General features: G+C 41.6%; 1 protein-coding gene across 1 annotated transcript in view; it reads right to left on the reverse strand.

Annotated features, from left to right (window-relative positions):
• The window catches only part of LOC126463715 (DNA-dependent protein kinase catalytic subunit-like), a 475,012-nt gene that overhangs the window by 363,045 nt on the left and 86,643 nt on the right, over window positions 1-25,324 (reverse strand). Inside the window, exons 13-14 of the mRNA XM_050096185.1 lie at window positions 14,128-14,238; window positions 10,950-11,143 (exon numbers count right to left, since the gene is read on the reverse strand). Coding sequence (XP_049952142.1) covers window positions 10,950-11,143; window positions 14,128-14,238 — 305 coding nt within the window. The remainder of the gene's footprint in view (window positions 1-10,949; window positions 11,144-14,127; window positions 14,239-25,324) is intronic.

Raw genomic sequence — 25,324 nt, forward strand, 5'->3', positions numbered from 1 at the left:
AAAACCAATGCTGAACCTTGCCCAACTCAGTTCACATTCCATCCTATCATGATCCACTCCCTGTTAATGTTCAAGAATTTCATAGCTTCAAAGTCTACCTCACCATCATTCCAAAAACCCCTCAACATGTAAGCTAATCTTACATCCAAAGAAAAATATCTCATTCCCACCACCTAAAAATAGATATTGACATTATAATCCTGCAGTCGAAAAAGGCTCCATCACTGTGGTTTTGAAATGCAGGGAGTATCTGACAAAACGACTCCCCCAGCTGTCAGATTCTTCTACCTGCAAACCTTCCTACTGTGAATCCATTCCGAAAATCCAACAGGATCTCCAGTCTCTCCTAAAATCCTTACGTTCATTGCAGAACCTCTCCCCTGGGTCAACCTCTCTTCTCACACCTACCACTCCCTGCACTCCTACGTTCAACATGGTTCCTACAGCCATAAGCCCAATCACCTAAGACGCCGAATTGTGGCTAGTTGCTGTGCCCCTATTGAGAGAATCTCTGCTCACGCCAACCAACATCTTCAGCCTATTACCTATAACCTACCCTCCTACATAAAAGACATCAACCATTTCTGCCTTTGACTCAATAGTTCCTGTCTCTTTACAACATGATACACACACACCCTCCCCTCTCCTTTTACTCTAACATCCCTAATGTCCATGGCCTTGCTGCTATTGATCACTGCCTTTCCCAACACCCGATGGATTCCAAACCTACAACTTCTTTCCTGGTCACCATGACCAACTATGTCCTCACCCACAATTACTTCACCTTTGAAGGCATTAACTACAAACAAATCCATGGTACAGCAATGGGCACCCATATGGCACCATCCTATGCCAAACTGTTCATGGTCCATCTAGAGGAATCTTTCCAAACCACCCAGAATCCCAAACCCTTCACCTCATTCAGATTCATTGATGACATCTTTGTGATCTGGGTTGAGGGTGAGGACACCCTATCCACATTCCTCCAGAACCTCAACACCTTCTCTCCAATTTGGTTCCATCTCAACCCGACAACCCACCTTCTTCGATACTGACCTCAGTCACTTGAATGGCTGCATCAGTACCTCCAATTAAATCAAACCCATCAACCAGAGGCAATACTTACACTTTGACAACTGCCATCCATTCCATACCAATAAGTCCATTACACGCAGACTAAACAACCACACGTCACATCTGTAGCAATGAGCAGTCCCTCTACAAATATCCCAAGGGCTCACTGAGGCCTGAGGGACTAAAATTACACTCACAACCTTGTACAGAAACAGATCACCCGTGCCATCTCTCTCCAATCACCCACCACCTTCCTAAGTCCCAAAGGCTGGCCACGAAGGAGCATTCCCTTCGAGACTTTTACCACCCAGGACTGGCACAACTGAATCAGATTCACCACCAGGGCTTCTTCTACTTATCACCATGCCCTGAAATTACTAATATTATACCCACCGTCTTTCCCACCCCTCCCACAGTAGTATTCTCTCACTCATCAAACCTACACATTGTCCTCTTCCATCCTCATCCACACTAGCTTCCACACCCTTCCCTCATGGCTTACTTCCCAGTAACAGAGCTAGATGCCAGATTGTCTCATACATCCTCCTACCACCATCTACTTCAGTCTGATCACAAGCATCACCTATCCCTGAAAGGCAGGGCTACTTACCAAGCTGCAAACACTACACTGTGGTCTACATGGGCATAATAACCAAAAAGTTGTCTGTCCTCATGAATGGCCACTGAGAAACTATGGCCAAGGGACAGTTGTGCCACCCAGTTGCTGAGCATGCTGCCCAGCACAAAATTCTACACTTCAATGACTGCTTCACAGCCTGCATCATCTGAATCCTTTCTGCCAACACCTTCTTTTCTGAATTGTGTAATTGGGATCTCACTCTGCAATATATCCTGCATTCCCTAGCTCCCTTGTCCCAGTTTCCATTAGTCCCTGTCCTTCCCACCTTCCCTCTTCCCTGCTCTCACTCCAGCATTACAAACCTTCTAATCCACCTACACACCCATAGTCTTTTTCCCCCCTCCATTGCTTGTCTCCTTATCCCCTCCCCTCCATCTAACCTGTCGATTGCTCCTAGTTGCCCCCCCCCCCCCCCCCCCCGAATTCATGTCCCCATATGCTCCCACAAGCATCCTGCTATACCGCCCCCTCCCTGTCCTATCCTCCTCATTACGCCACCTCTTAGATTGCTTCTCCCATTTTGCATAGTTGCGCACCAGTCATTTTGTTCTGCCTGTCGGCAATTCCACATCTCCTCTACATGGCGAGTAGTACCCTATTCTTTTCATGAAATTGTCAAGATTAACTTAAGCAAAAAACCTTAGCTTTAAGAACAAAGAAAGAAAGGTAGCAATGGAGACATGGAAAATGGTCAGATCTTGGCCAAGTACTGAATTGTCAAGCACCATCTGGGACATTTGGCTAAAAGAAGAAATAACCAAACCCCAGCTCAGAACTACCAACTGCAGAAAGTGTTGGGAACATCACAAATTCCATAAAACTTCTGGGGAAGCTGCGATCACTGCAGACCTCTAACTATGTGATTGAGAAAACAATAATTGAACTGACACACATCATAAGTAAAATTTGGGAAGAGCAAAGTAAAGCAGACATTAGGACCCCAGAAGCTCAGTGATGGTAAGACCCTTGGAAGAAGAAATCTTTTGTTGTTTCGAAGGGAGATGCTGCTCAGACTGTTTCACCGATTACTCCAAATGAGTGTGATAGAACTGCTTCCAGCAAGAAACTTTGTGACAGCAAAGAAAAATTTGAAAACTATCAAAGTGACAGCAATGATGTGAATGAAATAATGAACATTTCATGCTCTCTAATATTTTGAAACATAACGTATTATGACAAGTTTGCAAAGACAGAGGACTGGAACTGAAAATAACTTCACACATTGGTTTGGCATGTAAAATGTTATTGAAGTGTAACAAATGTGCTGCAGAAGTTTCGTTTTCTAATTCTAACACTATTCCTCGTAGTGGTAATAGTGGAAAGAAGGTGTATAATATAAACATTAGGCTAGTGTATGGCTTGCGTTGCACAGGCAAGGGCAGTGCTGCAGGGACAATGTTATGTGGAATTATGAACTTGCCAAAACCACCAACCAAATTTTGATTTTTTAATGAACTGGTGGGAACTTCTGCTGAAGATATTGCTCAAGCAACAATGAAGAAGGCAGTTGAAGAAGCTGTGACAGATAATGGGTATTGTAGAGATTTAGCTGTTGCTTTAGATGGATCATGGCATCGTAGAGGTCATAAACCTCTAAATGGAGTTGTGACAGCTACCAGTGAAGACAGTTGCAAAGTAACTGATGTTGCTATTCTCTCAAAACATTGTAGATGTAAGGGCAATACCTAGGACAAACATAGTGAAAGTTGTGAAGCAAATTTTCACAGCACAAGTGGAGCGATGGAAGTAGAGGGAGTGAAAGCAATTTTTTCCAGATCACAGGAGTGGTATAATGTACGATACACTATCTAGGAGATGGTGATTCTAAGGGATATAAAGCTGTAGAGGAACTCTAACCTTATGGCAATGAAAATCACATTAAAAAACAGGAGTGCATTGAACATGTGCAGAACCGCATGGGGGCTCACTGTAATTGATGTAATTAAGCCCATATTCAGAGATTTATCACAGCCAAGTTTATTGGAAAAGTGTTTACATGGGACAACACAAAATCCAAATGAAAGTGTAAATAATTTAATTTGGCTTAGGATTCCCAAAAGAGTGTTTGTACAGATAAAAACATTGCATTTTGGAATGTATGATGCAGTGGCAACACACAATGAAGGAAACATTATCAAATGTGACGTGCTGAAACATTTAGGTTTCCAACCGGGACACGACACCATTTCCACAATGCACCTAGTTGATGAAGAAAGATGAAGAGGTGCAGGAAGATGACACAAAAGTCTACAACATGCAGCAAAAGGGAAGAAAAGACCAGTGAAAAGGAAACTAACACTGGAAAAAGAAGAGGATGCTGATAATCCATCACATGGGGCAGGAATGTATTAAAAAACTTTGGAAGCCATTTCCCGTAACTTTAAGATTTTCATCTTTGAGGAACATTTTCACAAAAACTGCTAACAGTTTATCAATGAAATTTATACACAATATTGTTTACTTCTTTCCCTTCGTTTTTATAACAGATTGTAAAAAAAATTGTATAATTCAAGAGTTACAGAAGAAAAAGTGTAAAATTTTAGAGAAAAAAATAGGCATCTGTTTAAAAAAATTGTAAAACAAAAACCACTAAACACTTCTTAACATGGCGTTATAACTTTGTAGAGAATTATTTACTGAACATGTAGTCCAAATTTCAGAGCAATATGTTTAAGGTTTTAGAAAAAAATGTTCCTTCTATTTGCTAAAATTAACATGGAGGGGATGGATCGTTACGGCTCCCCTTAAGTGAGAGTTACAGTGAAATCCCTGAGGCTATAGACTTTCTGTTCAAGCATCATGTCGAAACATAACAGAACACAGCACTAGCCCTTAGGGAGCAACCGCTGCCGTTGTCATCGAAAATAATAAGATGACAGAACAAAAAAGTATAGATTTTGTTGTAGCTATCAGCATCCAAATAGTAAAATAGTAACAGAGGTAAACTTGATATCTAACATATGGAAACTCTTGTTAACTGTGGGCAGTACCAGTACTTCACTATAATGGATATACGATGTGAGTACCATATAATGGAAATGTCTAAGATGATCAGCCGAAGAATATGTTTTCCATCCTCTGTGGACATTAGCAGTATCGGTGAATGGCATTCGATTTAAAAAAGGCACCAGCCATGTTTCAATGGTTGTTGGATGGGTACTAAGGGATTTGAAACCTCAAAAATGTACAGTGTACCTTGACAATATAACTGTGTTATCTGATGGAGCATAGGCAGCAATTAAGGCAAGTTCTTAAGAGATTACGTCCCATGCATCTTGCATGAAGTAAGGAGAAGTGTCATTTTGCCCTGAAATAAGTGAGTTATATGGGATGTATTAGTCGAGAGGGGGTAAAAATGGATCCCATGTTAATACAGGCTGTGGGAGATTTTCTGACTCCTCAGACAAGTTCAGATTTCAATCATTCTTGGGATTGGCCCATTACTATAGAAAATTCACAAAGGGATTTGCAGATGTGAAATCTCAGTAGGCAACAGAACATCAGGCCACATTTGAGATGCTGAAGGAGTTTTGACATCAAGTCCAGTGTTGATCTTTCCAGACTGTGAAAACGTTTGGTACTGTCACGTCTTGTTTCCAATCTAGTATTGGGGTGTGTTTTGGGGCAAGTAATACATAGTAAGGAACATGCTGTGGCTTACACCTCTACTCCATTGTGGAGTAATTCCTATAGAAGCTGAGAAGTATTACTTGACAATGGAGATGTTGAATTTAATACACAGGACTCATATTTTAGATATCTTTATGGTAAAAAACTCAGGGTGATAACTGATCACACAGTATAAAATCGGTTGTTTATGTTGAATGATTCTTCAAGCAGACTCGATATGGGCATCGAGACTACGTGAGTTTGACTTTGAAGTGATTCATAAACCATGGAAGAAACATGGGAATGTGCACAGTCTGAGAAGAAGATCATGACAGAGTAAACTCTCGATCACAGCCTTGCAGAGCGGCAGGAAGCACAAGTTGCTGATGCAGACTGAAAGCTGTAAACAACACAGCAACGGTACCTTGTGTACAACAGGTTGTTATGTAGGTCAACTAAGCTAGTGCTGGGGACTCTAGTACCCGCTAAACTGAAAGAGAAGGTATTGAAGGAACCACACAGTTGGACACTATCTGTGCAAGGAGGTCACAGTGCGAGGGGTCGAAGAGTGGCAGAGTGTTACAAATAGAGGACAAGCGAAAGCAATGTAGGCCAGTACATATGGAATTGTGTATCGTGTGCACAGTGAGCACATCTGGGCCATCAGCAAGAACCACTACAGAGGTTACCTGAGTCAAACTTCCCTTTTGAAATGATAGAAATGAATATTTTATGACCTTTTAGCAGACGCCACCACAAAACCATTACATTCTGACTGCTATTCATCATTCTCGTGATAATAGCAATGTTTGCCATTCCAAATCAACAAGCAACTATGGTGGTACAGGACATCATGAATAACTGATTGCTGAATTTTTGTGTCTCTGAGACGGTAATCACATACCAAAGTACTAACTTCGAGTCAGATTTGATGAAGCAGTTATGTCATTTGCTATTAGTTCGGAAGTTATGGATGACTCCAGGTAGAACAGAATACATACATTGTACTATTGGTAGGATGTTTGTTTACTAGGTCAACACGCACTATGATTATTGGGATGTTTATTTATCATATGTAGTGATGATGATGAGTCCCATACTCCTTTACAGAGCGTAGGGGAGCGACGCGGGAGACCCGCGCCACCTTACTAGGCAAGGTCCTAGTGGAGGTGGTTTGCCATTGCCTTCCTCCGACCGTAATGGGGATGAATAATGATGATGATGATGATGATGATGATGATGACGACGACACAACACCCAGTCATCTCGAGGCAGGAAAAATCCCTGACCCCGCCGGGAATCGAAACCGGGACCCCGTGCTCGGGAAGCGAGAACGCTACCGCGAGACCACGAGCTGCGGATGGCAAACATTGCTATTATCACGAGAATGATGAATAGCAGTCAGAATGTAATGGTTTTGTGGTGGCATCTGCTAAAAGGTCATAAAATATTCATTTCTATCATATGTAGTGACAACATATAATTCCAAAGTGCACATCAGCACTGGGATTTCTACAGATAAGGTAATGTACGGGAGGAAGAGGCCTACACCATTTGATGTAATCAAACAGAAAATCTAGAGGAACTGAGAGCCAGTACAGAATTTTGCAAAAACACTGAAGGAAGTATGGAAACACCAAAGCCCTGGAGTGTCATGAAAAGCAGGGAAATGTACAGGGAAATTGCTGGAATACAGACTATGCCTGTCGGTGACACTATCTTGTCTGTATGCACCAAAGGGTAAGACAAAAAGTTTGTTATGCCGTACCAGGTGAGTAAGATGATGTCACCAGTAAATGTCAAGCTACAATTGCCAACATGAATTATTATAGTTCATGTTGGGTGCCTAAAACCATTTCAATGTGTTCCAGACTCATTGCCAAGGTATTGGCACTCATCACTATGATAAGAGCAGAGGAAACTAACAAGAGCAGAGGGCGAAAGGCTCTGGGGTGATCTATGCAGACAATATGGCTTAAGACCACAAAAGTAAAAACCGTCAAGTATCATTTTAGTGCACTTCAACGTACATAGTGAAAAAAATTATTTTGGATTGTAACGTTAGATAAGGTAGTGGTGTGCAGATAGGAATGTCAACTGGTAATTGCATTGCGGTGTGATTTCATTTGTATAGAGGGTATGGAAAATAACATAGGTTGCTGTAATTACTGTAGTTATTTTCTTATGCCAGAGAGTTTTGTCTTTTCATTAGAGGCAGTATGCTGCGAGGGGCAGAGTCACTACGCTGCGAGGGGCAGAGGCACTACGCTGGGAGAGGCAGAGGCACTACGCTGCGAGAGGCAGAGGCAGTACGCTGCGAGAGGCAGAGGCAGTACGCTGCGAGAGGCAGAGGCAGTACGCTGCGAGAGGCAGAGGCAGTACGCTGCGAGAGGCGGAGGCAGTACGCTGCGAGAGGCAGAGGCAGTACGCTGCGAGAGGCAGAGGCAGTACGCTGCGAGAGGCAGAGGCAGTACGCTGCGAGAGGCAGAGGCAGTACGCTGCGAGAGGCAGAGGCAGTACGCTGCGAGAGGCAGAGGCAGTACGCTGCGAGAGGCAGAGGCAGTACGCTGCGAGAGGCAGAGGCAGTACGCTGCGAGAGGCAGAGGCAGTACGCTGCGAGAGGCAGAGGCAGTACGCTGCGAGAGGCAGAGGCAGTACGCTGCGAGAGGCAGAGGCAGTACGCTGCGAGAGGCAGAGGCAGTACGCTGCGAGAGGCAGAGGCAGTACGCTGCGAGAGGCAGAGGCAGTACGCTGCGAGAGGCAGAGGCAGTACGCTGCGAGAGGCAGAGGCAGTACGCTGCGAGAGGCAGAGGCAGTACGCTGCGAGAGGCAGAGGCAGTACGCTGCGAGAGGCAGAGGCAGTACGCTGCGAGAGGCAGAGGCAGTACGCTGCGAGAGGCAGAGGCAGTACGCTGGGAGAGGCAGAGGCAGTACGCTGGGAGAGGCAGAGGCAGTACGCTGCGAGAGGCAGAGGCAGTACGCTGCGAGAGGCAGAGGCAGTACGCTGCGAGAGGCAGAGGCAGTACGCTGCGAGAGGCAGAGGCAGTACGCTGCGAGAGGCAGAGGCAGTACGCTGCGAGAGGCAGAGGCAGTACGCTGGGAGAGGGAGAGGCAGTACGCTGGGAGAGGGAGAGGCAGTACGCTGGGAGAGGGAGAGGCAGTACGCTGGGAGAGGGAGAGGCAGTACGCTGGGAGAGGGAGAGGCAGTACGCTGGGAGAGGGAGAGGCAGTACGCTGGGAGAGGGAGAGGCAGTACGCTGGGAGAGGGAGAGGCAGTACGCTGGGAGAGGGAGAGGGAGAGGCAGTACGCTGGGAGAGGGAGAGGCAGTACGCTGGGAGAGGGAGAGGCAGTACGCTGGGAGAGGGAGAGGCAGTACGCTGGGAGAGGGAGAGGGAGAGGCAGTACGCTGGGAGAGGGAGAGGCAGTACGCTGGGAGAGGGAGAGGCAGTACGCTGGGAGAGGGAGAGGCAGTACGCTGGGAGAGGGAGAGGCAGTATGCTGGGAGAGGGAGATGCAGCATCAGATCTTTCAAAAGGGACAGGGGGAATAGTTAAAGTTCCCTTTTCCAAATTGACTGCATGCCAGAGATAGGGGGAAGTCATGTCTTAATCCTGGCCATGCTGCACTACTTCACTGAGAGTGATCTTGGAGCACTGCAGGACCACCATTTGGAAAGGAATGATATTCGCTTGGCAAGAAGATGTTATTGTCACCAGTCACTGATGGCTGCTAAGGATGACTTACAGTACAGAGGGAATGAGGAATGAGATTCGGAGGTTGGAGGAGACGTTTTCGAAATTACATAGAGAGGTGGAAGGACAGGAGTGTTCGGAGAAGTATGGAGGGAATGCCAAGGAAAGTGTATGCCCCTACAAGTCATTATGGGGCAACTGCAGCAAGGCACAGATATAGTACCACCAACCTCGGAACGATGCAGGATGGGATGGTTAGATGCTGTTGGGAAAATACTGAAAACAGTATTCAGGTTTCTGATATCAATGATATCCACAAGATGAATGACATCATGGGTAGAATAGTGGAAGTTGAAGATAGTAACAAAAAGGCACACTATATAGTTATCAAACTTTGTGAAGCATGTACTAAACATCCCAAGTACTTTGCAGAAGTTGACAGCAGAACTAACAGAGTCTGTAAGAACACTGGCTGACACAGTGAAACAGGATATGGGGGTTATACAGACCCATTCAATTCACTAAACACAAGGGTGATGGTCGCAAGGCTTTTACAATCAATAGCCAACAGCATATGGGATGCTCAGGTGGAAGTGACTGAGTTACACTAAGTCATACAGTGTGCAGTGCACAGACAGTTCAAGCCAGCATTGCTGTTATCAGGGCAGTACCTGGTCATCATGCAAAACGTTCAGACAGAATTATCTATAGGGTTGGGACTAATTGCAGAGCCAAGCAAACAAACATAACAACTATACAACAATGTAGCAACAGTGGAAGTTGGAAAGGGCTAGAACATCCATGTGCTGGTTCAGTTCTCATTTGCAAATGACCACACCTATAAAATTTTCACCATCCACCCTTACCTGGTAAAGCAGGGAGCCCTACGGAAGTATGTGCCAATAAGGACAAGAGAGGTAATGTTAATTTCCGAAGATAGGGGAAGGCACACTAATTTCACTAGAAGAACTCCACCTGTGTCAGAGGGAACAGCTTGCAACATGCCTGACCCAAGTGATCAAGACTGGTACAGACACATCAGCATTACTGAGAGTCTTCAGTATCTGCTGGAATATTAGTTGATCAAATATTTCATATGTGTACTGTAGTTCACAGTTTCCAACTGGTATAATATTTCAGCAGTCAGACAAGTCGCCACCGTCCTGATGAAATGACCTTGAGAAAGTGCAATGCAAACTTACATTCCTTCCCCATCAAGGATGCTCTGGACACCATCCACAGTAAAGGACATGTACCAGTGGCTAAAGAGATAGGTGCATTAATGATGATGGTCACAAATGCCAACAGGTTGCTCTGGATTAAGCAGTGCAGATGTAGGCCCTCTGGCCACCCCTTCACTGTGTTTACAGAGTGTCTTATCCTTTCAACAAATACAATGTACAGTAGCCAGGATGAATGGAGGGCTTATGTTTACACTGCCACGCTGGACACCGAAACAGTTGTTGCCGAGAAGAGTAGCTGACACAACTGACTCTTCTCCCACATACGCACAACCCTGCGTAGGAGTGGTGTAAGGAATGACCTGTGTCGGGGAAGGGATAGAAGTCCCCTATACACACAGAGTATGTCAGTTCACCTGTCAATAGCAACATGTCTGACTGCTGAGATATTATGCCTGCTGAACATGAACCTGGAGTACACCTGTAAACAGTTTGATCAACCATTGTCACTATTTTCAAGAGGCATTTTTTCACTTTTTCTATTCTTTTTTCTTTTTCTAAGAAGTTCCACATTTTTCAGTTAGTTTTTGCATATCAACCTCATCTGTTACCATTTTTTTTAACGATACTTAAGAAGAAAAGATATCTCCCACTAGAGAGTTCCAGCAAGATTTCAAATGCTAGTGACACACTTCATACTCTGCCGGTTTCCAAAATAATTATCACAATATATTAGTTCTACAATAACTTACCATTATTACTTCAACAACAATTATACAATATTTGGTATTGTACTGGAATCTGCTGCTGTACCAGTGAATCATTTGTAAAGCAAGTGGATAAAAAATCTGTAGAACTACTTGATCAGTATCACATCCCAGTTTTATGACAGCAGATATTATTCTCCTGAATAATTCAGCTTTTGTTTCCTCTTCTCTGTGCCATTCTGTCAAAAGAAAACACTATGAACAATAGCATATTAAATGCACTCTTGCTCTTAATCATCTCCCAATTAGTAAAATATAAAATAAGTCACAGTAACTTAAAAAAATACACTGAATTCTAAGTGACTACCACAGCTGCAGAGCAACTTAAGATTAGTTACAGTACGAATGAGATTCAGCTGCTGGCATGGAGAAACTATGTTTGAAAACTCCAAATTAAACAACACACAAAATTAATATATCAATTTGTTGAAAATATAAATTAACTGTATAGATAAACAAATCTACTCACCCATGGGCAGCAGGAGAACAAAAACACACACAAGTTAAGGAAATGTGCATGCTTTTGGAGTCTGTAGCTTCTGCTCCTGGCAAATGGGTTGAACGGAAAGGAAAAGGGGTGAAGGAAAAGGACTGGCACGGTTTAGGAAATGGGGAGAGTTATGGAAAAGTCATCCAGAATCCCCTGGGTCAGGGAAGACTTGCCGGACCTTCTCATCCTGACCAGTAAGTCTCCCCTGACCTGGGGTTCTGGGTGAGTTTTCTGTAATACTCCCTATTTCCTAAACCTCACATGTCCTTTCCCTTCATCCCTCTTCCTTCTTCTTGAGCCCTTCTTCCAGAAGAAGGAACCACTGGCTCCGAAAGCTTGTACATCTCCTAAACTTGTGCGTGTGTGTTTTCTACAGCCTTTGCTTAACAAGTAGGTTTTCTTTATCTACCCTGTTAAACAAATTTATTAGTCATTCTCCACAGCTAAAGCAACACATACAACAAACTGCAATGTTTAAATTCAAACCTGTAAACATCTACCTTTGAAGAATCTCTTACAATACTGACACATATGATGCTGGCATTGTTGGAAATTGCGCAGTTTCAACTCTTTCTTAGCTCTGGTTACGGTATATATCTTATCACTTTAATCTCAATGTCTCTCTCACTGCCTTCCCCATGAAGAAGGGACACTTTCTCGATTGAGATTGGTCAGTTACTTCATAAGCAAGGTTTTCTGTAAACAAGCCACTTTTTTTTTTACCAGGTATCTGGTTTTCATATGTCATTATAATGAGCTGTCCACATATTTAGAGAAAATCCAGATTCTGACAACTGGAAAATTACACCAAGAGCTTTAAGTGCATTCACTGGATACCCCATTGCCCTCTCAGTTTATAATAAGACCTCATAAATTCATAAGCTATTATGATTTTAGAAACCGTAATTTACGTTAGGTGTTCATCCATAATACATGTTACAAGTTGGAAATTAGTTACAATTGAGGGCTGTACGAGCACCAGAGAGCCCTTTAGGATCACAACAAGGTAAATGGATAAGCCACATAGTTTTCACCCCTAAAGTTATCTGTGCATTAACTAGTAGATCACAGCAAGTGCATGCCCAACCCGCAAGGCATTCACCCAGCACTTATGGCTCAGTCACTTGTGTAGCTTGCACAGCCAGGTGAAAATCATGTAGATGTATAAATGCCAAAATATTGTTGGGTGTACAGCACCGATGCTCTCCACAGGCTCGCACTATGTTGTGATATAGTTAAAGTTCATGTTCCCTCAGTCACATAGATGGCATTACATATATGTTAAGTCACACTAATCCACTTTGAAAGCTGTGTGGATAGTGAGTGATGGGAAACAACTGCCGCTCACTCAGCTCACCACGCAGATGGAGTGCTGTATTACTACCTAGTACCGTCCATGTAAAACAGAAGCACATACTGAAACAGAGATAGGTGACAGACTTAGCATGTGAGTATCCTTGGCACAGACTAGTCAAAAGTAGTGAGAGAGCTCACCAATGTGAATAAAACTGAGTTGTGGATAAATGCATGAGCAATCATTTGAGATGTCAGAATTTGTTAGAATACCATGCCACAGTTCTCGAGCAGGCCATGCATCATTTACTACTAAAACTGTGTGTCAACTATCATTTACCTTATATGAGGATAACTGGCCAACACCGGCAGTGAAATGTGTGGCAGAATTAACATGAAAGTGTCCTCAGTGCCACTCATCAAATGTTGGGAAAGGGAGCTTAACATGTATACTGTAGTATAATTAACATGGGTCCTATACACATTGGCTTAGGAGTAACATGAGCAGGACAATATGGAGTTGTAACCTATCGGGATCCTAGATCCACAATCACAGTACAAGAGTTACAGAAGCACCACCTCCATATTTTCCCCACTGGCAATGGTTGGTCATTTTATTACTACTGGCCAGGGGCTGATGGTGATCACCAGTGATCACCTTGAGGGGACCACACTTCTAATAGGATGACTTTCTGGGTCTGTTTTCAGAGCAGTGTGTGGGGCTTTTAGTGGATCAACAAAGTGACTACTTAACCAGCCACAGTTAAAAGATATCTTAGGATTGTCCACCTGACTAGCTGAGTGGTAGCATGCTAGCCTTCCACGTAGCGGGCCCAGGTTCGATTCCCAGCAGGGTTGGAGATTTCCTCTGATCATGGACTGGGTCTTGTGCTGTCATCAACATTTCATCCTCATCACCAGACCGCAAGTTGCCCAATATGGCGTCAACTGAAATTGGGCTTGCACTCGGCGGCCAAACCTCCCCCAATAGGGCCTTCCGGCCAACAATGCCATACAATCAGTTCATTTTTTATCCTATGATTACTTCAATAGCTAAGTACACTTCTATCCAATCCGAAATATGTTATCTTTTACAACTGTTGCTTGTTTCAATTATTTTTGTGAAAAGAGAGAAGTAAAATCAGAAGACAGCCGAGGTAATTATTTATCTACATCTTCTTATCTGCAAGAAAAATGCATAACATATGGCTAATTTAAATCGCACAGAACAATATTTAAACTCAAGTATTAGGAAGGAAAACCTCTAAGTTCAATTTAGAATCCAGAGAGGAAAATTCACAGCCGTAACTTTTACAAGGTATTAGAATAAGGCAAAGATAATACAAAATTCTACGCACTTAATAATTGAACAATACTCACTCATTCCAAGCATTAGCATTACAACAGCCTGCAGGAGCTCACAAGACACCACTCGAGTTTTCCGGTCACCCGAATTCAACGCAAGGTCAATAATCCTTGGCAGGAATTGGTCTAAACAAAAATAGCACATAAAAGATACATAGGCTCTGAAAAACAACTACAAATAAAATACTGACAAGATACTTATATTCAATCTACAGTCACACAATTATTATTGCATGACTATCATCTGTGATATGAACTTCTTGTTTAGGTGCTGGTCAAGAGCGCACATAAATTTTACAAAAGGCACAACATTGTGCAATCTGTAATAATGTTATTACAGGCAGCACAGTTTATGCATTTTGTAAAATCCTGTGATATGGATAGAGATTAGGTTTTTACAAATTAACTAACAAAAAATGTAAAAACAGCAATTAGTCAATCACTATTAATAATGCTATTTAGCACAAACAGCACCATTACAGGTTTTGAACCAGCAGATTAGTGTCAGAAAACTTTTCATGCGTATGATTTCATTTTACTTGAGTTGAACATGTGACACTGGCTATTCTTGACTGTGCTGAAAGCTTCTTAGGCTCATTATGACCTACTGACAAAAACAATGTAAGAAAAAGGACTATTTTCCTGTAATTGGATCTAAAAATGAATAAAAACAATATGAACAACTTTCTACGATACAAATGTTCTAAGCTGAGAGAGAATTTAATCTCTCAGCCTATTATTGACAAGGAGCAATTACTCTCATTGTATACAAATGTTGTTAACAAAGGAATGATGATAATGTTAGTACAAATTTCATACTGAACTTAAAGTGAAAAATGTGTTAAATGATTTTCACTTTATTTCCAGCATGGTCTTATAATGTCTGCTAGCTAAGTAGTATCTAGCACATCTTATCACAAATGGATTTGATGACGGTGGTGGGGACGCACCATCATACTGCATGTACCACTAAAGTTATATGTGGCCTGTCTACATCTACATCTACATACATATTCCACAATCCACCATACGGTGCGTGGCGGAGGGTACCTCGTACCACAAATGGCATCTTCTCTCCCTATTCCACTCCAAAACAGAATGAGGGAAAAATGATTGCCTATATGCCTCTGTATGAGCCCTAATGTCTCTTATCTTATCTTTGTGGTCTTTCCACGAAATGTAAGTTGGCGGCAGTAAAATTGTACTGCAGTCAGCCTCAAATGCTTGTTCTCTAAATTTCCTCAGTAGCGATTCACGAAAAGAACACCACCTTTCCTCCAGAGACTCCCACCTGAGTTCCTGAAGCATTTCCGTAACACTTGCGTGATGATCAAACCTACCAGTAAGAAATATAGCAGCCCGCCTCTGAATTGCTTCTATGTCCTCCCTCAATCCGACCTGATAGGGATCCCAAACGCTCGAGCAGTACTCAAGAATAGGTCATATTAGTGTTTTATAAATTGTCTCCCTTACAGATGAACTAAATCTTCCCAAAATTCTACCAATGAACTGAAGACGACTATCTGCCTTCCCTACAACTGCCATTACATGCCCCACAACTGTCATTACATGCTTGTCCCACTTCATATCGCTCTGCAATGTTACGCTCAAATATTTAATCAACGTGACTGTGTCAAGCGCTACTCTACTAATGGAGTATTCAAACATTACGGGATTCTTTTTCCTATTCAGTCCAGCACTGATCCATTTCAAGGGCATTTTTCTTTGCCATCATCTCCTCTTAAATATCAATTGCTCATAAGCCATACTGGGTAACTAGCATCACCCTGCATTAAATACTTTTACCTATTATGTTACAGCTCTATATGGTAGCTAGTACTTAATTAGTGATGGCAAAACTACAGAAAAATGTGAGAAGTAAAACAGAGAAGAAAGATATAGAATAAACATATGAATACTAATGAACTAGCAAAAAATTATAGTGTTTAAACATTCAGAAATGATGTTAATATGGCAGAGCTCTATGTACAGGAAGGTAAACCACACAACAGCCTTTGGAGAACACTTTATGAGGTCATTCAAGTCCCTTGAATTCTTTTTATAGGGGAATTCACTAATAATACTGTATATTGTTTGATATTTTGCTACATACTCACTTTCTGGGCTGTGTACACATTACCTTTTATAAAGAGATGCTTTGAATCTTGCAACCTGGTTCTGATTGCTTGATGCAGCTCCAGATCTTTCTTGGCAGCTGCAAGCCTGTAGGTGGTATGGTTGGGGCAGTATGTTTAGCCAGACCTTGTCAAGTACCCAGTGTCCAGTTAGCTTAACAGTGCTCTTCTAAATCACAAAGAGTAGGTCAGTGGAGGCTGCCAAGATACCACACAGGCTTTCTAAATCCAAGCATGCTATGTCAGAAGACAAGAAAGAGTCTTGTCGATTGGAGAGATTGTAAGAACTGATTCCTTGTATATTTTATTGCATTCTCTTTCCATTGCCTGTTGGCCAAGTTCTGGTGGTGACATACTAGGTAAGATATGAAGCCAGGGAACTAATCTTGATTTGATGCCAATAACAATTCTCACTGTGTTTTTTAACTGGACACCAATCTTGCTGAACGATCCTGTCTAACCCAAGCAAGTATGCAGTATTCAGCAACAGAATACATAATCAATTGGACACCATGTGTAAAGTGTCTGATTACACCCCCTAGCTTGTGCCAGTCAGCTTTCTGATAATATTGTTTCAAGATTTAATTTTTTGTTCAGTTATTTCACGATGTTTTCCAAATGTCAGAGAGCAGTTACGTATTAAGCCTATGTACATAGAACTGGGTTAAATACACAATAATATGAACTATAACAACTTGACAAGTAATTGAGATACTCACTGAAGTATGTTTCTACAAGTATGGTAACTCAAAATGTTTCTTTACACACCTAACACCTCGATATGTGCATCATTTGTGGCACAACAGACATCTAATCCATATTTCAATTCTCTGCAAGTGTTTTGCAGCACTGAAAGCTCAAAATTTGAGACAGCTGCTCATGCACGATTGTACAGATCTGGTGCAAACTGGTATCGGCTACACTTTATTCTTGATAAATCCCCACTGAAAAAAAATCAAGTGGCATAATGTCTGGGTTTCTAGAGGGCCAAGTAATCAATTGACAACCTCTCCCAATCCAGCAACATGGGAACTCTTGATCCAAAAAATCCCTCGCAACGTTCTTGAAGGGGTGTGGTTCACCATCTTGTAGAAAGGTCACATCATGAGGAAGTTAGTGCAACAACATACGTAGACATACTGTGCCAAAACTGAAGGCTCCACAAAGAAGAATGGGCCTATAAACCTATCCTCCAACAATTCAACCACACATTCACTGCCACAAGCAAACCAACAATAAATGTCTCAAGTTATTAAATTTTATATAATGATATGCTTAACCCAGGCACACTGTATTTAGGATGTGGGTAGCAGTTTAATAAAGCTCAAAAGAAGTCGATATTGTGCTTATGTTGTTTACGTGGAATATAACATCTCTTTTGTTTATTGGCTTTTGGGACAAAAACTCTATTGTTTATATGAGGGTAATCCCAAAAGTAAGGTCTCCTATTTTTTTATAAGTACATGTTGTTGTTGTTGTTGTGGTCTTCAGTCCTGAGACTGGTTTGATGCAGCTCTCCATGCTACTCTATACTGTGCAAGCTTCTTCATCTCCCAGTACCTACTGCAACCTACATCCTTCTGAATCTGCTTAGTGTATTCATCTCTTGGTCTCCCTCTACGATTTTTACCCTCCACGCTGCCCTCCAATACTAAATTGGTGATCCCTTGATGCCTCAGAATATGTCCTACCAACCGATCCCTTCTTCTGGTCAAGTTGTGCCACAAACTTCTCTTCTCCCCAATCCTATACAATACTTCCTCATTAGTTATGTGATCTACCCATCTAATCTTTAGCATTCTTCTGTAGCACCACATTTCGAAAGCTTCTATTCTCTTCTTGTCCAAACTATTTATCGTCCATGTTTCACTTCCATACATGGCTACACTCCATACGAATACTTTCAGAAATGACTTCCTGACACTTAAATCAATACTGGATGTTAACAAATTTCTCTTCTTCAGAAATGCTTTCCTTGCCATTGCCAGCCTACATTTTATATCCTCTCTACTTCGACCATCATCAGTTATTTTGCTCCCCAAATAGCAAAACTTCTTTACTACTTTAAGTGCCTCATTTCCTAATCTAATTCCCTCAGCATCACCCGACTTAATTAGACTACATTCCATTATCCTTGTTTTGCTTTTGTTGATGTTCATCTTATATCCTCCTTTCAAGACACTGTCCATTCCATTCAACTGCTCTTCCAAGTCCTTTGCTGTCTCTGACAGAATTACAATGTCATCAGCGAACCTCAAAGTTTTTATTTCTTCTCCATGGATTTTAATACCTACTCCGAATTTTTCTTTTGTTTCCTTTACTGCTTGCTCAATATACAGATTGAACAACATCGGGGAGAGGCTACAACCCTGTCTTACTCCCTTCCCAACCACTGCTTCCCTTTCATGCCCCTCGACTCTTATAACTGCCATCTGGTTTCTGTACAAATTGTAAATAGCCTTTCGCTCCCTGTATTTTACCCCTGCCACCTTTAGAATTTGAAAGAGAGTATTCCAGTCAACATTGTCAAAAGCTTTCTCTAAGTCTACAAATGCTAGAAACGTAGGTTTGCCTTTCCTTAATCTTTCTTCTAAGATAAGTCGTAAGGTCAGTATTGCCTCACGTGTTCCAGTATTTCTACTGAATCCAAACTGATCTTCCCCGAGGTCGGCTTCTACTAGTTTTTCCATTCGTCTGTAAAGAATTCGTGTTAGTATTTTGCAGCTGTGGCTTATTAAACTGATTGTTCGGTAATTCTCACATCTGTCAACACCTGCTTTCTTTGGGATTGGAATTATTATATTCTTTTTGAAGTCTGAGGGTATTTCGCCTGTTTCATACATCTTGCTCACCAGATGGTAGAGTTTTGTCTGGACTGGCTCTCCCACGGCCGTCAGTAGTTCCAATGGAATATTGTCTACTCCGGGGGCCTTGTTTCGACTCAGGTCTTTCAGTGCTCTGTCAAACTCTTCACGCAGTATCATATCTCCCATTTCATCTTCATCTACATCCTCTTCCATTTCCATAATATTGTCCTCAAGTACATCGCCCTTGTATAGACCCTCTATATACTCCTTCCACCTTTCTGCTTTCCCTTCTTTGCTTAGAACTGGGTTTCCATCTGAGCTCTTGATACTCATACAAGTCGTTCTCTTATCTCCAAAGGTCTCTTTAATTTTCCTGTAGGCGGTATCTATCTTACCCCTAGTGAGATAGGCCTCTACATCCTTACATCTGTCCTCTAGCCATCCCTGCTTAGCCATTTTGCACTTCCTGTCGATCTCATTTTTGAGACGTTTGTATTCCTTTTTGCCTCCTTCATTTACTGCATTTTTATATTTTCTCCTTTCATCAATTAAATTCAATATTTCTTCTGTTACCCAAGGATTTCTACTAGCCCTCGTCTTTTTACCTACTTGATCCTCTGCTGCTGTCACCACTTCATCCCTCAAAGCTACCCATTCTTCTTCTACTGTATTTAATTCCCCCATTCCTGTCAATTGCTCCCTTATGATCTCCCTGAATCTCTGTACAACCTCTGGTTCTTTTAGTTTATCCAGGTCCCATCTCCTTAAATTCCCACCTTTTTGCAGTTTCTTCAGTTTTAATCTACAGGTCATAACCAATAGATTGTGGTCAGAGTCCACATCTGCCCCTGGAAATGTCTTACAATTTAAAACCTGGTTCCTAAATCTCTGTCTTACCATTATATAATCTATCTGATACCTTTTAGTATCTCCAGGGTTCTTCCATGTATACAACCTTCTTTCATGATTCTTAAACCAAGTGTTAGCTATGATTATGTTGTGCTCTGTGCAAAATTCTACCAGGCGGCTTCCTCTTTCATTTCTGTCCCCCAATCCATATTCACCTACTATGTTTCCTTCTCTCCCTTTTCCTACACTCGAATTCCAGTCACCCATGACTATTAAATTTTCGTCTCCCTTCACAATCTGAATAATTTCTTTTATTTCATCATACATTTCTTCAATTTCTTCGTCATCTGCAGAGCTAGTTGGCATATAAACTTGTACTACTGTAGTAGGTGTGGGCTTTGTATCTATCTTGGCCACAATAATGCGTTCACTATGCTGTTTGTAGTAGCTTACCCGCATTCCTATTTTCCTATTCATTATTAAACCTACTCCTGCATTACCCCTATTTGATTTTGTGTTTATAACCCTGTAGTCACCTGACCAGAAGTCTTGTTCCTCCTGCCACCGAACTTCACTAATTCCCACTATATCTAACTTCAACCTATCCATTTCCCTTTTTAAATTTTCTAACCTACCTGCCCGATTAAGGGATCTGACATTCCACGCTCCGATCCGTAGAACGCCAGTTTTCTTTTTCCTGATAACGACATCCTCTTGAGTAGTCCCCGCCCGGAGATCCAAATGGGGGACTATTTTACCTCCGGAATATTTTACCCAAGAGGACGCCATCATCATGTAATCATACAGTAAAGCTGCATGCCCTCGGGAAAAATTACGGCTGTAGTTTCCCCTTGCTTTCAGCCGTTCGCAGTACCAGCACAGCAAGGCCGTTTTGGTTATTGTTACAAGGCCAGATCAGTCAATCATCCAGACAGTTGCCCTTGCAACTACTGAAAAGGCTGCTGCCCCTCTTCAGGAACCCCACGTTTGTCTGGCCTCTCAACAGATACCCCTCCGTTGTGGTTGCACCTACGGTACGGCTATCTGTATCGCTGAGGCACGCAAGCCTCCCCACCAACGGCAAGGTCCATGGTTCATGGGGGGGTTATAAGTACATAGACCTGTTTATTTCTACAGTGGTTTATATCAGTTTACAGCTTGAAATTTTAGCTATTTTTTGACATAATCACCATTTCTGTCAATGCATTTTTGTAGATGCTGTGGCAGTTTTTGTATGCCCATGTCACACCAGCTTGCCGCCATACTGTTCAGAAAGTTATGAACCTCTTCTTTCACCTCGTTGTCGGAGCTGATTCACTGGGACCACAATTAATGCTGACAGGTACAGTGAGACCCTGAAAAAACTCAAATGGGCAATTCAGAACCGGATGTTGAGTAAGGGCATACACATTCTCACAACGCTCGCCCACACATCACTCGGCAAACTATTGCTCTCCTACAACAGTTTCAGTGGAACATAATCACCCACACGCCCTATAGTCCTGACTTGGCACCAGTGACTATCACCTGTTCCCTAGGTCAAAAGAACATTTGGCCAGAAAGCTATTCAGCTCCGATGATGAGGTGAAAGAAGAGCTTCATAACTTTCTGAACAGCATGGCGGCGAGCTGGTATAACATGGGCATACAAAAACTGCCACAGCGTCCACAAAAATGCATCGACAGAAATGGTGATTATGTCAAAAAATAGCTAAATGTTCAAGCTGTAAACTGATGTAAACCATTGTAGAAATAAACAGGTCTACGTACTTATAAAAAAATAGGAGACCTTACTTTTGGGATTACCCTTGTAACATCCATTTAGTGTATGTACATCCTCTGGTAGGGTTTGTTCACCCTCTTCAAAAAATTTGCTTTGTACTGGTAGAATAGTATCATTTGCACAGCAGAACTTTTGAAGAGTTGTCACCAGAATATCATCTGTGTACAAGTTAACTGACTGTGAGAAAACACTGGTCCTTGAGACAGTACATTTTCATCTCAAGTGATTTACCTGAACATTTTCCTAAACTAACTCTGAATCGGAAATTTTGAAATATATTCTCCAATATTTTACTGAGCTTAGCACAACTTAAGGTTCATTTCATAGTAAGTAGTAGTTTATGTGCATATACACTATCACATGCTGCAGTTAAATGAACAAATGTGACAATTTTTTGGGCTCATTATAAGTTCATATCAATGAATGAAGTTACATCTAAGACCTAATCACGACAAAATCAGTTTGACCTGAATCCAGCCTGCTCTAAGGGTAATCTGCTGTTAATAGCTGTATATGTTATGCTGTAAAATAATCTGTTTCAGTTACTCACAACCCAGGTTATGAAGCAACAGGGAAACGTAAACAGGGAGGGTAGTAAGGATGGAGGCATGGTTGTCAGAGGGAAGCCAAAGATATTCTACTGTAAGTACTTACAGTAGAATATCTTTGGCTTCCCTCTAACAACCATGCCTCCATAATGGTACCCTCCCTGTTTACCTTTCCCTGTTGCTTCATAACCTGGGTTGTGAGTAACTCAATCCACTTTCCCTTCTTCCCTTTCATTCCCCCCTCTCCTCCCTGATGAAGGAACAAAGTTGCGAAAGCTAAGAACATAAATTTTCTGTTCTGTTTTGTGTATCTATCAGCTGTACTGAGCTGAGGTAAGTACTGGCCAGCCCTTCTATCTCTTTGTTAGTAATAGTTAGCAGCTCAGTCATTGCTAGGTTTCCCTTGTTTTAGAATTGCTACTGTTTAAATAATTTAAATTGCTGTAGGATTCTTCGAGCATGGAAGTTGAGAAATGTGAACTGCATGGACGTTCAGAAATGTGAACCATCTTCTACCCTGTGGAGCAACATTTCAATAAACTCTGGATAAATTCCATCATTTCCAGCAACCTTTCTAACTTTGAGCTATTTTACTGCTGCATTAATCTTTTGATTTAAAAAAAAAAAAAAAAAAAAAAAAAAAAAAAAAAAAAAATTAAATTAAAATACTAAAATTTTTATCATCTTTTAGTTCATTGTCGATATCTTGCAATTCTTGATTAAGGGTCTTTTTAAAATGTGGATCGATGAGAACTTTTTTTGCACAGTGTTTAATGTGGTGGACATTCTAAGGGGAAGTTACTTTAGATGCTTAGCTTAGTATCTGTGTTCCTGCTCCATTCATCATAAGAGAGACCAAGATTTCTGACAGTTGTAGCTGAAGTTTAGATTTTCTATCATTTCTTCCCACTTAACTCCCTGAGACTCATTTATTTTCTACCGTATCTGTTTTCCTATGTTTAGGTTACCTCTTTGTCGATATTCACCATAAAGGTTTTCCGTATCTATTCTACATCTATGATTAGTATTTCTGCTTGGCCATATAAATTACTAGGACTAGCAAGCAAAATTGATTTCTGCAGTACATGCTATTCAGAATAAATTTAAGTCAACTTATTTTGCCCAATACTGCCAGTTTTCTCTCCTAAAATTCCATCCTGGTTCCTGAAATTTTTTAACCAAGATCTGCCACATTCTTATATTAAGTATAATTGGCTGTTACGAAGTGTGTGAGAACCAGACAACATGTTTCTTGTGTGTGTAACTGGTAGACAAACTACATTTTGTAACAATACATAGATCTGGGTTTCAGTCATTTTTGTCAGTTTGCTGATCTTAAAGTCTTTTTTCGCATCAAAAACTAAATTATTCACTACAGTTTCCACATGTAAGTAACAATCCCAGTTGTTGTGTCAGCAGTTAGGCTTCAACATGCAGTCCTTGACAATTAGTAAGAATACGAGGTGTGATAGGAAAGTTTTAAGAATGGATCCGCAACTGCTTACTGGTTTGGCGAGCAGGTACACTGACGGTGGGGAGTGAGTCACTACCTCGTCCTTGAATGCCCTCTTACAGGAAACTGCATTTCCTTTATTCAGTTCATTGTGGCTGCTGGCCGAGTGCAGGTCTCTTAGGGCTTGTTGCCAGAGTCAGTCTGTGTGAAAATTGACGTAAAAACGGAGCAACGAGTTTGTGTGAAATTTTGTTTTGAAATTGGGAAATCAGCTTCTGAGACTTACGAACCATTAAAACAGCTTTTGGAGATAATTGTATGAGCCAGACAAATGTTTTTGTCTGGTTCAACAGATTTAAAAATGGCTGCGAGTCATTTGAATATGAACCATGGTCCGGCCATCCTTCCACCCCAAAAACGAATGAAAATGTTGTGAAAGTTCGCGACTTAGTGCGCTCTGATCATAGACTTATAATTAGGGAGATCACTGATGAACATAATTTAAGTTTCTATGCAGTTCAGTAAATTTTAACTGAAAATCTGAACATGCGTCGAGCGTCCGCAAAATTCATTCCAAAAGTGTTGTCTAGTAACCAGAGACAGTACTGACTTGAAGTGTGCCAAGAACTGATTAATTGGACTAAAAATGACCCAGATTTGTTAAATAGGGTAATTACAGGTGACAAATTGTGGATATATGGATATGATCCTGAAACCAAAGTGCAGTCTTCACAGTAGAAGACTCCAGGTTCACCATGACTGAAAAAAGCGTGGCAAGGTCGGTTGAAGGTGAAGACAATGTTGGTGATTTTTTTCGAGTCTACCAGTATTGTGCATCATGAATTTACTGCTGAAGGACAACCAATTAATCAGAAATACTACAAATGTGTCCCTGAGCGTTTGCACACAAAGGTGCAGATGAAAAGGCCTGCATTGTGGAAAGACAGGAGTTGGGTGCTACACTGTGACAATGCTCCGACTCATCGTGCCTTATCCAGAGTTGAATTTTTGACGAAATTCAAAATTCCTGTGCTTCCACAACTGCCATATTTCCCTGATTTTCCCCCTGCGCACTTCTACCTGTTCCCTAAACTGAAATTTTCACTGAAATGGAAGCGAAAACATCCAGGCAAATACAGAGAGTGTCCTTAACACACTTCAGGAAAACGATTTCCAGGAATGTTTCCAAAAGTGGAAACACCAATGGAGTCGGTGTGTTCAGTCAGAAGGCGACTATTTTGAAGAAATGCATCACAGTAGCATGTAAGTACCACCATTGTACAATTATAAGCCCATTCTTAAACCTTCCCAGTCACACTTCGTATGTAGAGAAGGAATTGGCATTCTTACTGGTGGTTGTTTCCGTACCATCTTTACTGTACCTTCCATTATTTCAATGGTGATGATTTCAATTTCATGTCAATGGGAGCAGTTAGTTGTTTTATATTCCTCTTTGTCTCGAACAGTGTAAATTAGGGAGCCATATATATGTGATGTAACATAAGCTATCAGTTTGTATCGTTAGATGTCTGCCCTGCCAGTGAAGCATTTTTTTTACTGCTGTATGTGACTCCTGTACAGCAATGTGGGCTGAGTTGCAGTTTATAACTGGCCTGCTACCAAGTTCACTTTTGTTTT

The sequence above is a fragment of the Schistocerca serialis genome, chromosome 1 (assembly GCF_023864345.2).
Source record: "Schistocerca serialis cubense isolate TAMUIC-IGC-003099 chromosome 1, iqSchSeri2.2, whole genome shotgun sequence".
NCBI classification, from domain to species: Eukaryota; Metazoa; Arthropoda; class Insecta; order Orthoptera; family Acrididae; genus Schistocerca; species Schistocerca serialis.